Below are 19,161 nucleotides of genomic sequence, written 5' to 3'. Positions count from 1 at the left end.
CTTTTCAAACCCATTTGCTTGAATGGAGGTATGTCCCAATTTCAACTCAGATCTGCGTCCGGAGGATGCAGATCTGAGTTGATTACATACGCGACTAAAGCAAGGAGCTGTCACAGCTCAGCGCCTTGCTTTACCGCGGCACTCCGGCTAGTGGATATGTAGGCGCGATGTGATGACGTCAAATCGCGCCTACAACTCTGTTAAACTGCGGAGAGAGCTGCGGGGGAGCACTGGAGGGTGAGTATAAGTGTTTTTTTGTGTTACACATTGAGGTGGAACATAATGAAGGGGGCCCATGAAACTGGGGGCAGATGAATGGGGGGGGGGAACGGCATGAAACTGAACAGAGATGGGGGGACATGATTCTGAGGGCAGAGATGTGGGGGGGGGGCATGAAACTGTGGGCAGAGATGGGGGGACATGAATCTGGGGGCAGAGATGGGGGGACATGAATCTGGGGGCAGAGATGGGGGGACATGAATCTGGGTACAGAGATGGAAGGGGACATTAAACTGTGGGCAGAGATGGGGGACATGAAACTGGGGGCAGAGATGGGGGACATGAAACAGGGGCAGAGATGGGGGACATGAAACTGGGGGCAGATGAAAGGTGTATATGAAACTGGGGAAGAGATGGAGAGGGGGCATATAATTTACGGGTGACTGTAGGAGGATTATACTGTGTGCGGGCACATGGAAAATGAATGAGAATGGGCGGAGTCAACATAAAATCATTCACACGATGTTACGCTCCGCTCATTCTGAACGTTAAAATTTGTTCAGAATGAGCGCGTAAGAAGCAGCTCCCATTGATTTGAATGTACATACCTCCCAACTTTTGAAGAACTGAAAGAAGGATGAGCATTCACACACGCGTATCATATTGAAAGCAATAGGGAAAAAAGCCTCCCATTGATTGGGTAGCACGCGTATGCCAGGAAGTGGCGAAACGTGCGTCGGGTGCTCCATAGCCGGGTAGGCTCATCATAATGTGGATTGTATTCTGTACTGGGTCTTTTTACACTTCACTTTAGGGTTGTGTTGTTCACTGTTGTTATATGCTCTGTGTTCACTCCATTATTGGTATGCTTATGGCACTGTAATTTATTTAGTTGTTTATAGGTTGTTCACACAGTTCTTTATATATGACCCAGCACAGATGTACCACTATTACACTATAGCATAGTAGCCACCCCACTATGGTATACATTTTGTATTGGTCCTTCCCATATCTAATATATTGTGGTTAATTGTGTATTATTATCTTTATTTCAATAAATATTTATATTTTATTCATAAGTAATCCTGTCTTTTTGACATTGTGTTCTAATTCTACCATTGAAATCAATGGGAGCGTATACGCCGCTCAAAGTCTCACGCGCCGTATACGTGCCACGTTACTCCGTGTGAACTTACCCTTAAAAACATGTTCAGAATCAGCGCGTACAAAGCAGATCCCATTCATTTCAATGGGAGCCGGCATACATGCGCTCCCCATTGAAATGAATGGGATGCTTTTTTCCCTATTGGTTTCAGTATTCAGAATCAGTCAGCGTATACTCAGTGTGAATGCACCACACACAGCTGTGCAGTACTGTATATACATGTTAACATACACACACAGCTGTTTAGTATACACATATTAACATACACACACAGCACTGCAGTACTGTAAGCTGAGCAGTATACACACTTCTGCGTTACATATGGACCACCGCACGCAGTGATGCTGCTCTTCTGCTTCCACATCACACAGAGCCGCACTCCTCCCTGGCATGTGACTGATCACATGGCAGTGACATCATTAAAGGTCCTTTATCCCTTCAGGGTACAGTAATCTCCCTGCCCCGATGGCCGCACTGCAGCTGGATATCTGTCGCTGAGGCTGATGTAAGAGCTGCTGTCCTTATGGGTGATGTAGCCTATGAGAGGAGTGTAATATGGGGTGTGTGTAATATGGGGTGTTTGTAATATGGAGTGTGTGTAATATGGGGTGTGTGTGCTGAGGCTGCAGCAGGGCGGGGAGGGATCACTTACCTGCTGGCTGTCAGTGCTGAGGATGGAGCTGTCTGTACACTGAACGTGTTTGGCTCCTCATCACTGCAGGCAGAGACCTGCTCAGCTTCAGTATTAGGCCTACAATGAGCTCTGCAGCCTTATGCTTATGATCTCAGTATTTCTTCTCTGTCTTGGTCCTTGTCTTCAGGTTGTAGTGTTACACTCAGTATCAGGCAGGTTTGGCTGTGTGTAGTAGATTAGTAATGTTCTGTTATCTATTCATTGGTGACTAGGGCACAAAAGCAGAAAACATCTCATATATGCTACATCTCACTAAGGCTAGGTTCACACCTGCTCTCTGTTTGGAGATTCTGTCCCCCAATCTGCTTGAAAAACGCAGAGAGGCCCCGTTCCCACGGAGTAACGCGACGCTCATTCTTACACGTAAACACGTGTCAGAGTGAGCGCTTCAAAACAGAATCCCATAGACTTTAATGGGTTCCGTTTAACGCGCATAACACATTGAAATCAATGGGTTAAAAAGCCTCCCATTGATTACAATGTGCAGCGCGCGTAAGATGGAACCCATTGAAGTCAATGGGATTCTGTTTTGAAGTGCTCACTCTGACATGTGTTTACATATCAGAATGAGCGGTGCATTACTCCGTGGGAACGGTGCCAGAGAAAAGAAAATTTTTCTGCATTTTTCAGGTGGAAACCCGCCGAACTCCATTATAGTCTATGGGGTTCACAGGTAACCGCTTTTTAAGCAGATTAGGTTTCTTCTCTTCGGGTCTCCAAGTGGATCTGCAGAACAGAAAGCCGAACCTAGCGTAAGCTACAACATAAACACCTGGATGAGGGTTAGTTTTTAGGAGAACTTGTCTGCACTTCTGACATGTCTGGTTTACTAAATACCTGCTATGTATAAATGAATAGACAACTGGACCTTACCATCTCCCTTGTCAAATGGGGGTGTCCCTGTACTATTTGTCATGGTCAGCAATGATTGGAGAGCGTTAGCAGTGTTACAAGGCACAGCGCCTTATGGTAACAACCAGTTGTCACTTTTTTCATACATTTCCAGGAGAAATAACTGAGGAATGGTACAGGACAGAGTTATAAGAAAAGCTGCTCCAAAATAGGCATTTCACTAAGATTTCAGGTATTCAGTAAGACCTCAGAGACCTGTTCGGAGAGATGAGCAGCCTTTTTCTATACCCTCTGCATACTTGTCACGGCTTGCCCAGACTTAGGATTTATTGTGCATACGACATTATTGCATTACATGTCTTATTATGGTCTGTTCAGTATTCCAAACGGAGTCATGACACCTATGACAGATCCTATGACAAATCGTAATGTAGTGGTATAGGAAAGGACACAAATTCTGTTTTTTTTTTATGCAGTTTTTGAAAGCAAAATCAGATGTGGATGTGTACCCAATAATAATAATGGAATTCAGCAGGGCTTTCTATTTTTATAGAATAGTGCTGCACGCATGGCTATTATTGCATCAGAATGGGAAAAAGTCTTTGACATGTGTCCTCTTGACATCGAAGTATTTTTATTGAGCAGGCAGCTGGTAGCTTTGTGTAGTTTTGCAGCGTTATTTAGTTTGACTAGTATTTTGCATATGAAATGTGTCAGGTTAGAAATCCGTATTAAAATAAATAAATAAATGAACAGAATCATTTGTTTCTTTGTCATTTGTCTCCTCCACTACAGCTTTTTTTCCCATTACCTGAAGGCCAAATGAGGGAAGGACGGAATTTCTGCTGCAATTCTGACAATAGTAATTTTGAATTAAAGCTTTAAGAAATCCTGTATAATTTCCATATATAGATAAATATAGGGAAATGCAATTCTAAATAACATCTGCTGGTGGTACATTCAACACTCGAAGTGTCTTGTGAATCTGAGTTTGTAGATTTTGAGTTCATATTCAATGTTGGACTTAAAGATGAAAGATGTGTGCAGGATTTGTAGACGGGAGCTATGTGGAAATCAACGGAGATGGATTTTTCACACAACTGCTAAACTAAATCTTCAAGTAATATTATCCCATGTTTTGGGTAAGGAGATCTTACGTGATGGTCATGCTGAATTTGTGTGCAGCAAATGTGCATTCATGCTTGAACGTTTCTACAGATTTGATACGGTCATAGCACGCATTGAAGCTCTCTCAATTGAAAGACTGCAGAAGCTTCTTTCTGAGAAGGATAGACTTAAACATTGCCTAGCTAGCCTTTACAGGAAAAACAACAATGAAGAAGGTCAGGAAGCCAAGTCAGGAGAAGGCACAGTTGAGACTTCAAATCTTTCAGACATGCAGTTCTCTTATTCAGCTCTTCTGCAGGAAGATTTTACTTATTCTGGATTTGAATGCTGGACTGAATTGGAGGAACCTAGTCAAGAAGTTCAGCATTGTTCACACACTGACAGTTCAGGTGCTGTACCGAGAAAATGTCATGGATGTTCTTCTTTGAGAGTAGCTGATTCTGACTACGAAGCCGTTTGCAAAGTACCAAGGAGGATAGCGCAGAATATTTCTTCTGGTCAGATGTCCACAGTCGCAAGCACTTTCAATGAATTAGTAACAATTCCACAAACTTCAGAACCTGAGGCTGCAAATGATAAGGTTGTATCAGATGGAGATTGTTTGGAGAGATCGTCTTCTGCACCTTCAGTTGAATCACTTCCAGATACCAAGGATCCTGGGCCTAACTTTCAAAAAGCTGAAGAAAAAGTCAAATCAACCAATGAGAATCTGAAGTGGCAATGCTCATCTTGCAACTACGGTGTTAGCTCATATGGATATGCAAGGAAATTAGATCTGGCCCTTAGTCTTGTTAAAATGTTTGACTACAAACCAGTTCAGAGTCCAAGAGGGAGTAAAATACCTGTAAAAAGCTGCCCAGGCATAAAGTCAAATAGTACTCTTAATAGCGCTCTGTCAAGCACTTCAAACACTGGTCTTGGTTTCCTGGATAGCATCATGGAATCCCCTCCGAAAGGTTCTCAAGACTTCATTGCCGAACTTTCTGATGTGCACGAACTGTGGCACAATGTCTATGAAGATTACATTCCAATTCACATGCAGGTATTTTCATCTTTTACTCTCCTTGCTGTTGAAAACAACATACATTGATATTAGATTAAGATTCCCTATGTGTGGTTCTGGGACCCAGATAGTAACGATACAGTAAAGATATCCACTCATAATATATTTATTTATATGTGCATGCGATCGTAATATATCTAGAGCTAGTCTAAGCAACATAAAACAAGAAAACCAGCACTTTACTCAACGTTTACAATGTATTTAGTGTATTTCCACCTTCATGGAATTCACACACTTCAATTTTTTTTTCATTATAGTGTTCACTTACTTAGGGTTAAATACTTTTGTATTATAATAGTTTTATATTTTTGGACATTACCCCTAATATATTTATTTATATATAATGGTTGAAGAGGGTGATTTTTAAATTTTAATATTTTTGTTATTTTAAATATTTTTGTAAGTTTTTATATATATATTTGTTTATTTTCTTTTTTCTTTTTCTTTTAGTGCACCTAAGGCTAGGTTTACACTTGAAATGCTTGAAAAATGTTGAGAGAAAAGTGGTGCAAGCCCTGCTTTTCTCTTCACATTTTTTGGCCTTTTCAGGCGTTAACTGCGAGTAACCGCTTTTTCTAAGTGGATTAGGTCTCCATTCTCGGGGTCCCCCAGTGGACCCCCAAATGGAAACCCAAACACAAGTGTGAACCTAGTGTAAGAGGTTTGGAGATGTGATTGTTCAATCATTCATAGTAATACACTACTTCTGTACTGCAGTATAGTATATACCTGTGGCAGGGCATAATAGAATAGCTATGATGACCAGCCTGGGAGACTTCAGTAGATTATCAGATGTCAAGACAACTAATCAGTTTAAAGATTGTGGACCCATGCACTGAAACAGCAGATCTTAGGTTCACAATGGCATTGCCTCCTCTGTCGTTCCAGAACAACGAAGAGGTGGATTGCTAAAATAGCGATAATACAAGGAGTCCGACAAACCCCATTTACAATAATGGGGTCTGTCGGGTGACCGTTGTTTTAAAATTGAAAGCGGCAAAGGAAACAGTGACGGTTACAATCTGTGCTGTAATTCATGGCTGTTAATGGTTTCTGTGTGCGGTAATAAAGCTGTCACCCCACATTATGATGTACATGTACATCGAATGTTGGGAAAGGGTTAAAAGATGATATTTCAATGGATTTTCCAGGCAAATTGGAAAACCCAGTGAGGGCTAAAGGTGGGCTAAACTAAAAAAAAAAAACAAAACAACAAAAACTGCAACGCCTTCATCTGGTCCTTCGTTCCAATGTGAGGTCCCTCCTTTCATTTTGTGCCTGTAATACTTGGGTTGCAAATGAATGGTCAGGTGACCACTGTGGCCAGCCACTGGTCTCACTGGTCACATGCTGGGTATTTACATCATTGTTAATGCTTCACCTTTACTGAACATGTGACTGAGACAAGTGGCTGGCCACTTCACTTCCTGGCTGAGCCAGGACCAGTATGGAATGGAATAGGTACCCAAGCGAATCCCATGCCCACTTTTCGTTAAAATACGCGCTGAAGACACTCGCCAATTTCCAAAACTGTTGTGGTGGTTTCCCTATAGGTGTAATTGAAGCAGAGAGTCTGCAGAGGGTTGCAGCCACGGTTTTTGCAGTGCTTTTTTGCTGCAGACGCCACATTGGGCCTTGGTCTTAATGTTGTCTGCATCCTGCATAGGTTTGGTAATGGTAAGTAAGGAAACTATTAAGCAGTTTAGAGCACCCCTTGTTATTTGTAATTGGTTAAGTCTTGTTTTGTGGCCTTTTTTAGGCGAGTTTACCTCGGGTACTTTATTTCCACACACCACAAACACAATGAAATAATTGACCTCTTTATAAAATACCCTTCTGATAAGGAAATGACATTGTGAGCTCTGATGTGAATGCTGCAGAATATGTTTGCAAGCTTATGTATCTGCTGTATAGCCTAACAAAGCTTAAATCGCACGTACAGTTATTCCTAAATACCTCAAAGTACAGTCGCAATGTGTATTTTTTAGCAGCCAAATGCAAGTGGTTAGGAAAATTTTGTTTTTATTCACACATTGTATTTTTGTTTGTGGCATTTTTCATGTAGTTTTGACGTTTAATGTAAATATACAGCATTACCAATATTAGTTCATGTTTATGGCACCATTAAAGAGAGCATTTCGGGGATTGGGGCCTCTAAACCAGCAGCATGCCTTGATGCCTCAGATATGTAAACCTTCAAGCCTGGTGACCCCAGTCCCATCCTGTGGCTACATTTGCCAGATTTGTAATCTGCCATGTGCTATGTAGACTTCAATTCAATGTGCATGAGCCCCACAAGTGCATTAGACATATACTGTCTAAGTGGCAGGCTGGTTCAGAAGGAGAAATTGTCCTGTCTGCAAGGACATACAGTTCACAAAAGCAAAGAGAAAAAGCCAGACATTTGGATTGGAAGCTGCTAATGTTAATGGGGTTATTGCAGGTAGTATGTGTTTACAATGTGTATCACTTTTCCTTTTTATAATTTAGTGCGATGTCATAAGTAGCAGATTGTGTTGAATATACACCATGGTCCATAACCCTGCAGTTCTAATGACCCGAATATAGATTCCCATAAGGTTTTAGGGCTCCGTCACACACGATTTTCAAAACCTCTGCAATACTTTTTACTCGAGTAGATGTCTATAGAGAAACCAACATGCCCAGAGGGTGCTGCATTTTGTAATTAGAGGCCAATAACTCCAAACATGTTAAAGAGGACCTCTAAGCAATTAGAAAATACTAAATAACATATATAATTTGATTCTTACTGTTTCCCTGGACAATTTGGTGTTTTGTTTTTTTATTAAAATCCTTCCCCTAGTTCAAAAGATATTTCCCTTGGAATATTATATGTAAACTAGCTTGGATTTTCCATGTGGGTGGGAGCCTTTTATTTTCTCACAGATACACATAATGTTACCACCTACTTGGAGAATTAGAGTTAGTTTACATATAATCTTCAAGGAGTTTAAAAAGAAAACTCCAAATTGATCAGGGGAACGGCAAGAATCAAATAATATATTTTACTCAGCACTTTCTACTTGGTGACAGAGCCTCTTTAAAAGCAGACTGCGATTTAAAAGGGGTTTCCAAAACTGCATATGTTCTGGATACTGATGATGTATCCACAGGATCTGCGTCATCAGTATCTGATGTTGAACCCTCACTGATCAGCTGATCCTACTTGCCGTAATTTGTATACAGGGTATAAAGCTAAAAATAACTCTTCTCATATTTGAGCTTTGTAGCAGTAGCGCAGAAGAACTGGCTTTGTTACACTGCTTCCATTATTCCCATAGAAGTAGTAGGAGCTACAGTAACATTGTAGCACATCCAGGTGCGCTCTTTGCATGACTTATAGACACATTAGTTTGCTGTGCTATGTTGCTCCTATGGGATTCATGGCAATATTGTAGCACAACTATATTTATCGGTTTCTATAGCTCCCAACGTCCCTAGAGTGCTGGAGACATGCGTCTTCTTACCCATGAAAGGCTGAGCTGAGGATATCCCTTTAAGCCCTGCTACCTTATTCAATAAGCTTCACCCTTTCTGTATGTCCTGCTCCGTGGACAAAGCACAGATAGCATCTATAAAAGTTTATAAATGTTGTGTAAGGCATGTATGCTACTTCTTCTTTTACTCAAATTGACCAGAATTCTGCCACATTTTGCTTAGTAAATATTCTCTGTTCTGAACTAGCTAGTCCATGAAAGGGTTAATGAGGCTTCTTTGTGTCAGGTGTCCAGATTATTTAATAAGATTAATGTAATTAAGTTACTTTATTGTCCTAAATTGCTTTACTTTTAATACAGTGTTAATGTATATGGCAGCTGTCACATAGAAGTTGCAAAACAGAGTCTATGGGATTATTCACATTATGTTCAAAAAAAAAGTAGGATGTGCTATTTTTGGCCATATTTTGACAGATCACTCCAATTCTAGTCTATAAGGAATCTGGAAAGGGCTGCTGCATGGATGCAAAACAGCTGTTTGAAACATGCCTCTTACGAAACTTATGCTCTTTCCCTGCTAAAACCAATTTCATTGTGAAATTCCCTGCTCGAGACTGTAGATCGCATAATAGATGACTTATCTCTATAGAAGTCTATGGAGAGGGGAAGACAGAACAGTGAGCAGGGTAAGCTGGAGACCGAGAAGAATATTAGTATAGCAGCACTGCACAGTGTGAATACTCCCCCAAGGGAGTGAAAACCCACAGTTTCGGAACCCAGAATGTAAACATTTTAATGTCCCCTCTTCTTTGCAGAATTTGGTTGAAAAAAAGAGCCAGGATGCAACGCAGTACGAGACTTTGCTGGCGCAACAAGCCTCTAATCTGCAGAAAAGAGAGCTGGAAGTTCAAGCACTTCAAGAAAAATTGCAGGAGTCTCAGACTATTATCGAGGTACGCATGTTGTTCACGGCATCCCGCCTTCCCTAAATATTTTCATATTAAACTCAAGCAGCTTCCTACTTTACGGACAAGTAGTGTTTACTTCATTCATCCATAAATCTCTACTGAGGATGTGCCAATGATATGTATCTCTAATATATATGTCAATAATCTTTCACTTATTCCAAAATAAAAAATTTTGGGTACTATGCCTTTTTTTTTTTTTTTTTTTTTTTGCAAAATTCTAAAAAAAAAAACCCCATACCTGCCTCCTGATACTTCTCTGCAGAGGCTTCCCTCATTCTGTAGGCCCATCCCTGTACTTTAGCAGCCAAATGTGATGCCATGGAGCCTGTGACTGGTTGCAGGTCTTGACATGTCATTGAAGGTGGCCGGTAAACAGAGACCAGCCTGGTGGCCAGGGAAGCCATGCAACATAACCAACAGTAGACTGGGAAGGTGAATGTACTTTTTTTCTTTACTCATACCAACAGGTTTTGCTGTGAATTCAGCAGGAAAATCTGAAACACCAGCATTTATTTGTAGATTGTTACTTACACAATTGATGTCATTGGGAAAAATCAGCAACACATCCTTGTCTTTTCTGCAGCAGAAATGATCATGCTATAAATTAAAAATTTCATGCACCAGGACAATTTCCTGACAGATAATTTCTGCAGCAAGTATATGGGACTTGTTCTAGTCCATTTTGCTGTACGGTGGCTCAGTGGTCAACACTGTTGCCTTGCAGCACAGGATCCTTAATTTGTTTACTGACAAAGAGCAACATCTGCAAAGAGTTTATATGTTCCACGCCTGTACTCTGGAATCCTCTTACATGTCTAGAATATACTGATAGGTAAATTGAGTTTCCATAAAACATCTTACCCTTGTGAGTGTTGGGACAAGCACCTGTACAGCAGTCTTCTGACTCCCCTACTCCATGATGCTCTCTGTATATTAAAGAGGTTTTTCAGGATAAACTCATAATTATGCCCTAAACTAGACTTCCTCCCCCCACCTCCAGGTACGCTTTCTGATAATCCGGTGACGTTCTATTTCAGCGCTTCTGAAACGGAACGTCACCATCACTCTTTCCTCTCCCCTATCCCTACAATACTTACCAAGCTTTCCGGTGTCCGTGGAACAGGTCCTCCCCCTTTTTTCTGTCTTCTAGCAGGGCGGAGTAGCAGCTAGGGAGATGGCAAGAGTGGGAGGGGCTAGTAATGGTCAGGACTGCTAGGCTAAAGAGAGGGTAAGTTGAAAGGGGCTAGTAATGGGCGGGATTGCTAGTCAGTGAGGGTTGGAGGGCATAGGTTGGTGATACGGAGAGTTTTGTAATGATGTGAGATAGGAGGGGGGGCTGAGTGAAAGGGAGTTAGTGCAGCAGCTTAGGCCGGGTTCACACCAGCGCCCAATCTCCGTTATGCAGATTTCCGTTTCCTGAGAAACTGGACAGGTGACGGAGTCCGGCAGGCAGTTATCAAACCCATTCATTTGAATGGGTTTGAAAAGTTTCCACCCGTGAGCGTCTTCTGCTCTCTGCGGCGAAACCTTTGTGTCCAGTTAAAGAAAAAACTGGTTTCGCCGTGGAGAGCAGAAGACGCAAACGGGTGCTCATCGGCGGACACTAAATGGAGGTTTCTGTCTTCTGCCGACAGAAAATGGAAACCTGCATAACGGAGATCAGGCACTGGTGTGAACCCACCCTTACACAGGAAATCTGTACAGTAGTAAGCTAACAGCATGTAACACAGAAAATGCAGAAGCTGCCAGAGACACCGAGAAATCACTCTAAGGGAGCCTTCACACGATGTAACGCTGTGCTCATTCTGATCGTAAAAACACGTTCAGAATGAGAGTGTAAAAAGCAGTTCCCATTGACTTGAATGGCAGCCGGCATACGTGCGCTCCCCATTGAAATCAATGGGAGGCTTTTTTCCCTATGCTTTCAATGTATTACGCGCTATTCATTTCATTTTCCTAACAAGCTTAAAGGGTTTCTCTGCTTTCTGTGGGATGACCTGGCAATAACTGTAAAGAACAGTTGGAAACCAAAGATTGCGTATGCAGCATTACATCTGGTGTACATGTGGTGATATTTTATTGGGAAGTTAAGAAATGTGGGCTAGGGGGTGTAAAGCATATAAACTTTTATTTAAAGGGATATCCTGTGTTTGGGATAACCTAAAATGCGCGGAGGCTCTAAATTGCTTAGCCCAATATTCCATGTCACCCGTTTGTATGGACAGTGTGTTTCATCACTAGATGGAGCACTCTTTACATCCATATGAAGATGACGATGATTTATTAATGTTCCACTTTCACAGTTGTGCCTTGGCTGAGTTCTCTTCTGGGCAGGACATTTAGAGATTTTATTACCTGAGTGTGTTCAGTGCCTATGCAGAAGTGAACTGAGCTGCGGGAAAGCCAGGAAAGAGGTCATGTACAGTATGTGAAACATGAGAACAGCGCCATCTTCATGGAAGATGTGGAATTGTCCAATGTTTACATACTTTAGCAGCAGGCAGGTTTGGAAATGAAAGCTGCAGGTCAGTCACTATGAAAACCTCATTTTGGGCATTTTGAACCCGTTATCAACAGTTTTGTCCTTTGCACTAGTCCTTAATATGCTTCTTTTGCAGTTGTGTCGGCTGCCCCTACTAGTGACTGTTTTCCGAATGAATATTTCTCTTTTCTTTCTACAATACAGACCCTGCAGGAATCTCAGCACCAGCTGACAAACAAGTTAAACAGTGCCCAGGAACTAACACACAATCAGGAATGTCTACTGCAAAGCTTAAGGGATACTCTTCAGAGCAGAGACCATGAGGTAGGTCATCTTCACAAAGACAACTTTTTTTTTATGAAATAAGGAATATCTTTTGAGGTTAGTGATGATTTCCTTCTTTTCCTATTTTTAATTGAAATTTATATATCCTATTAATATTATAAAGGTGAAAGTTTGTGAGTTTGGATGTTTGTGGGTTTGTGTGTTTGGATGTTTGTTCCTCAATCACGCAAAACCCGCTCCACCGCTTTGGCTGAAATTTTCCACAAATATAGTTACTACACTGGATTGCGCAATAGGCTACTTTTCGCCACAATAGCGCACATACGTTTTTCCCTGGACCCCCACAAAACCCAAACTCACATCACTATCTCTGCAATCTCACACACTTTGGACCATAGCAAGCCACAAAATTCATATTACCCTCTACAGCAGAGGTCAGCAACCCCTGGCACACGTGCCAAGAGTGGCACTCCTGCCATATTTCACTGGCACACCAGCAGCACAGGACCTGCAAGAGTTAAATGAAGTCCGAGCATCCCTTCAGTGCTCTGCTAGAGCTGAGGCATAAGGACACTCCCCTTTGAGAGGGGTGCAGGAAACCCAGGGGGTGGAGCTTAATCGCTCAGGTCTGTGCCTGCAATAGTGCTCTGCATCCTGCAAAGATTCCCCGAGGAGGAGAGGAAGCTGCTAGCAAAGTGAAACTGAAAAACACACAGGTACATAGGATTACTATTCTCATTAATGTCAGGCATTTGGGGTTATTAGTTTAGTGTTAGTAACTCCATGTGCCTTACATTAATAGGAATAAACCCCATCATGTCCCTCATATTAACCCCTGTGTGCCTCATATAAAGGTTACTAATATGTGAGACATGGAGGTACTAATAAAAGACCTCAATAATGAAGATACGTCATTATTACCTCTAAGTCTCTCACATATCAGTAAGTCTTACACAAGGGTTAATGTGAGGGACATGATGGGGTTAATTGCTATTAATAAGAAGCACATGGAGTTACTAAACTGTCATGCACAGGGCCAGACTTTATGTTGCTTGCTCAACAGTATCCTGTGCCCAAAACTTACATGTACTGGCAGAAAATAACAAATCATACAATGTCGTATATCGAAGTATATTCACTTGAAATACCTCTGTCCCAAAGACACTATGTACAGTTTCTCAGAACACCGTATAGCAGCTGAAATACAAATTACATTCATCACAAAAGTCTCATGTGCTCTCAGAATTACAGCAACAACAAGATACACAGTTACATTTCATATCCCATACCTTATACACAGTACGAAAACCTTACCCGCGCCTGTATTTACACACTTCTACAATCACTGCAGACGAAGTCGCGGGTACCAGCTAGTTTGATTATAAGCTAGGGAACTATGTGTTTGTAACTATTAAGATGTTTAGTTTAACTTTTACTTTATAAATTGCAGCGTTTTATAGTCCCTACAATCCCATCCACACATTGCAGGAAAAAATACACAGTGGAAAAGCTGCAATTTCCATAACTATTATGGTTTTGGAAATCGTAACATGTCAGTTATTTCTACGGAAATGCTGCCGGTTTCCCTATAGGTATAATGGAAGCAGAAAGTCCGCAGAGGTTTCTGTGAAAAGTGCTGCAGTGAAAACCACTATACGTTGCTGCTGCAGCTCTCTACGTGGGGCCTTAGCCTAAAGGATGTAGCCAAGTTTGGCACTGATGGTCCTATTTTTGCTTTTCTAATGTGACATTTTAAAAACTGTAACTGTTCATTTTAATATTGACAGTCATATGAAGGCTAATTTTTTGCACGAGTTGTGCTTTTCAATTGCACCATTTTGGGAAACGTTTACTGTATATACTACAGTTTTTGTGCTGAAAAAGTCCGCCTCGGCTTATACTCGGGTCATTACGGTAATTTAGCAATATCATAGTTACAGACCCGGAATCCGGACCTGGCATACAGACACCGGGACTGGTGTCGGGCCGCAGCATTGCCACGCTCATAGCAGGAGTGTAGCGATTCTGCTTATTTCAAACTGCAGAAATACTTAAGGTACTTCTGCTAGCAGGCCCGGAATACAGACCCCGCCCCCCCCCCCCCCCCCCTCCCGATTCCATCACACGCTGGGTGACGTGGCCATGTAAGCTCAGGCCCGCACCCGGCGTATATCTGCGTTCCATAAGTACTTCTGCAGTTTGAAATTGACAGCATCGCTACGCTCCTGCTATGACCATGGCGATGCTGCGACCCGGCACGGTGTCTGTATGCCGGGTACGGATGCCGGGTCTGTAACTATAATGGCTTCAGAGTGGTCACCATACCAACCGGCACCTCCGCTGTAACTTTTACATCGGTAATGTCGGAGCTCCCTGCAATCATGCCTGCAATCAGAGATTGCAGACACGGGGAGCTAGGACATCTCCGCTGTAAGTGTTACAGTGGAGATGCTCTATGATGTCCCGGAACGAGGGGTCCGGGCAGGTGCCGCCATGCTGCTGGAGGGAGCGGGTGCGACTGCTCTCTCAAGTGCGATCCTTTAGCGCTTCTGCCGGGAATTCCCCTCAGCGCTCCTGCCGGCGGCCGGCTGCAGTTCTCCTTCAGGTCCGGCCGGCTGGGGATTCCCCTCAGAGCTCCTGTAAAGGCTCCCCTGCCGGCAGTGCTTCTCTTAGAGCAGCCTGTAAAAGAAATGACAATTTTTGCAATGTATTGCAATGCATTAGCATTAGTGATCAGACCCCCTGGGGTTCAAGAATTTATTAAATTTAAAAAAAAGTAAAAAAATTAAATAAATATAAAATAAAGTATTAGTATTAGTAAATAAAAAGTATTAAAAATTCAAATCCTCCCCCTTTCCCTAGAACACATATAAAACTAATACTGTCAATACTGTGAAACACATACACGTTAGTTATCCCTGTGTCCAAAAACACCCGCTCTACAAATCTATAAATATATCTTTTCTGTACGGTAAATGCCGTAGTGGGAAAAAAAGGTTGTCTAACTGCCCCTTCCCCGAGACTGAGTCCCCCCCCCCCACACTTGGAATTCAGCCTGACTACTTCCAGGCTAAGTATAGGGTATCTACACTGTTCATATTCCGTCGGGAAGGGGTTAATGGGAGCACTGCAGATACGCTATATTCAGCCAGGCTGAATTCCAAGTGTGGGGGGGGGGAAACAGTCCTCAAGCTCAGGGAAGGGGCAGACAGACAACCAAAACACCTCCTCCCCTACCTCAGCGTCTACTGCACCCAAAAACTCTGACCATTTTAAGGGAGCCTTCACACGGCGTAAACGCGCGTGTATTTTTGCAAAAAAAATAAGACTCCCATTGACTTCAATGACATTTTACAGACATATTTGTACAGGTGTATTTTTACACGTGTAAAAAATATCATTGAAGTCAATGGTAGTCTTATTTTTACACGTGTATTTTTACACGTGTATTTTGCAAAAATACACGCGCGTTTACGCCGTGTGAAGGCTCCCTAATTTTTGAAATTTTCCAGTAGCTGCTGCATTTCCCCCCCTCGGCTTATACTTGAGTCAATAAGTTTTCCCAGTTTTTTGTTGTAAAATTAGGGGGGTCGGCTTATATTCGGGTCGGCTTATACTCGACTATATACGGTAGCTTATTGACTACATTTTATTAACTCTTTGTTACTGGGATGGCAAAAAAGGCCAGTTAAATAACAGTCTTTGTATGTTCTAAATTTTCATGGTGCACTAGGCATCATAGCTAGTTAACAAAGACATCAAAGTTAACATGTTAACTTTATTCTGCCAGTTAGTACAATTTGTGGCAATACCAAATTTATGTTTATGTTGTACTATTTTTGAAATATAAAAAAACTAAAAACTTGAGTCTTCAGTAGTTGATACCTTTTTTAATGGCTTACTTAATAATGATGACAGATTACAAGCTTTCGGAATAACTCTGATCCCTTCCTCAGGTATAGTACCAGCGGAAGGGATCAGAGTTATCTCGAAAGCTTGTAATCTTTCATCATTATTAAGTTAGCCATTAAAAAAAGGTATCAACTAATGAAGACTCTCAAGTTTGTTGGTTTTTTTTTTAATATATTTTATACCCACTGGCTAACACGGTACAAAAACATACTTTTTCCTTGTACTATTTTTGAACAATAAATTTTTTGTTTTATTTTTTTGCCTTTTCTATTTGTTATTAGTGTTACAGAGCTTTTGCATCTTCTTCTAGGTTATGGAACTATACCAAATAATAGATGAGCACAATGCCACTATTGCTAAACTACAGGATATGATATTGAAAATTCAGAACGAACAGCTGCAAGTAAGTAATGCTATAGCACAGTCAGCATGGAAATATGGAAATATGGAAATGGACTTCACTTTTTGTACTGTCATTTATTAGCAAATCTATCATTTACTGTAAGTATTGGAAAGGTTCCTAAATATCCAAACATAAAGCTGAACAATGATTCCTTAATTCCTTAGATCCCAGCAACAAACTACAAGACATTCATAGGTCTTTAAAGGACTAATAAGCTCTCCATAGCCATTTGATATTCTCCAGGAATTGTTAAAGGGTATTTCCATTCTGCACATGGATAATGATTGATAAAAGATGGAAATGCCTGACTTATGTTTCTGCTTGTTCTATTTTTGCCTACTATTAACCCATATGCCTGACAACATATATGATTTAATAAACATTCAGTTTCATTTGCATACAGATTGTAATTTAAGGATTTCTGCAACACATCCTCCTCTAGCATTGGTATTTAGAAGAGCTGAGGATAATTTTAGAGATTGAAACCTTATCGGTGTGTCAGCGAGCTCCGCTTCACAGGCCACATTCATTTGTCATATGGGCCTGTGTGGTGCTCAGTCCTATTTAAATGAATGGGACTGAGTTTTAATTGCAAGCACAGCTGCTATACATTGTATATCGCTGTGCTTGATAAGCAGTGAAGAGACAGTTGGACCCCTACTCATCTGATATTGATGATGTATCCTGAGGCTAGATCTTGAATATCTTTTCACTTTTCAGCTTTCGTTTGGATTGTTTCCACTTGTACCTAGAGATTGTACCTTCTAATGACAGGGTTGGTTCACACTACCAATACTTATTGTCCGTTGCTCTTATCAATCACAGGATGAGAGCAACAAACAGATACAGACTGAGCTACCTCCTTCCCTTTGCATTCATATCCATGTAAAAAACATGAAAGAAGGTTTTAAAGGGACACAACCACAAAACAAAATATACAGCTCTCAGCAGTTTAGCAGTAATTTTACAGACAGATTGGGCATACCCTGCTTTCTGCCTCGATGCAATGCCATTCCCGGGGAGTGCCTGACTACAAGCACTTGTACGACATTGCAAGAAGTTCCAGAGGGGCAGTCCTTATGAAAGAAGGGGGAGGGTTCAACGCCCATTCAATCTAATGCTGTAATGGAGTTCCATTGAGTGTAATGGAGATAGTGCAGCTCCAAAGCATTAAAAGAGTCGTCCAGGATAAATTAACCCCTAAACAAAACCCCTTTCTCCCCATCTAACTTCTAATGTACTTCTATTAAAAAAAAAGATATTTACTCATATCCCTGGGGTGGTCATGTGACCACCCCACTTTCTGATAATCTGGTGACGTTCTGTTTCTGTTCGGAACGTCACCATTACTGCCCCCCCACATCCCCATCAATACTTAGCAGCCTTCCTGTGTCTGGAAACGGCTCCTCCCCTCTTCATCTCTGCCAGTAGTGGGTGGGATAGCTTAACTAGGGGAAGGGGGAAGGAGCTAGTAGTGGGTGGGATAGCTTAGCTAGGGAGACATGGAGGGGCTAGTAGTGGGCAGAATTTCTTAACTAGCGAGACAGGGGGAGGGGCCAGTAGTGGGCAGGATAGCTTCGCTAGGGAGACATGGAGGAGCTAGTAATGGGCAGGATAGCTTAGCTAGCGAGACAGGGGGAGGGGCCAGTAGTGGGCAGGATAGCTTAGCTAGGGAGACATGGAGGAGCTAGTAATGGGCAGGATAGCTTAGCTAGCGAGACAGGGGGAGGGGCCAGTAGTGGACAGAATAGCTTAGCTAGCGAGACAGGGGGAGGGGCTAGTAGTGGGCAGGATAGCTTAGCTAAGGAGACAGGAAGGGGGTTGTAATGAAGCGAGAGAGGAGGGGGGCTGAGTGAAAGGGATCTAGTTTGAATGTTACACAGGAAGCTGCACAGCATGAAGTTGCACCATGTAAACAAAGGATGCAGAGGACGCCAGGAGCTCCCACAGACACCCAGAAATCACTCAAAACATTGCTAAAGATATATGGGTGTACTTATTAACTCATTACTAGCACTTACAAATGAATTTCTGCCCATAAAACCCCTTTAAACCGGCACATACTGTGCTACCCAAATATGACCAGAAAAGAATTGGTCCGTACTCAAAAATAATGGGAGATATTGTATAAATTATAACCTCAGAGACATTTCTATGTTTTATGTTTTTTCAGACCTTTCAGGTAATGCCAACACAGCTACAATTTTTAGACCTGCAGAACACCTTATTCTCTACTCAGATGGAACTTCAAAAAAAGCAATTGGCCCTCCGACAAAGGGAACGCCAGCTGACTGATGTTAAAAGATCCCAGAAATTACTAGAAGTTGATTTATTAGAAGGTCAACAACAGAAAGAAACTACGTGGAAACATAACCAGGTACCATTTAACATTGCATATTGTATAACACCGTTCTGACGGCTCCTTTCCATGAAATCCTGTGCTCAAATCCACTTTGACTGGAGTATGGGTGTAAGGAAGCTGACGCTATTAGGAGGGAGGTTCTGACACTTCAAGCAGTTATATCTTAGGCT

General features: G+C 41.8%; 1 protein-coding gene across 2 annotated transcripts in view; it reads left to right on the top strand.

Annotated features, from left to right (window-relative positions):
• The window catches only part of PDE4DIP (phosphodiesterase 4D interacting protein), a 184,743-nt gene that overhangs the window by 62,726 nt on the left and 102,856 nt on the right, over positions 1-19,161 (top strand). The window contains exons 1-5 of one of the 2 annotated variants that reach the window (XM_075286674.1): positions 3,907-5,100; positions 9,395-9,532; positions 12,234-12,353; positions 16,537-16,629; positions 18,803-19,006. In XM_075286674.1, the coding sequence (XP_075142775.1) occupies positions 3,946-5,100; positions 9,395-9,532; positions 12,234-12,353; positions 16,537-16,629; positions 18,803-19,006 (1,710 nt within the window). In that variant the 5' untranslated portion in view covers positions 3,907-3,945. Of the gene's footprint in view, positions 1-3,906; positions 5,101-9,394; positions 9,533-12,233; positions 12,354-16,536; positions 16,630-18,802; positions 19,007-19,161 lie in introns of those variants that run through there. The other variant, XM_075286675.1, reaches the window with a different exon arrangement.

Source organism: Leptodactylus fuscus, chromosome 9, assembly GCF_031893055.1.
Source record: "Leptodactylus fuscus isolate aLepFus1 chromosome 9, aLepFus1.hap2, whole genome shotgun sequence".
Lineage (NCBI taxonomy): Eukaryota > Metazoa > Chordata > Amphibia > Anura > Leptodactylidae > Leptodactylus > Leptodactylus fuscus.
Note: the sequence above shows the minus strand (reverse complement) of the source record. Positions and strands in the feature narration are given on the sequence as shown.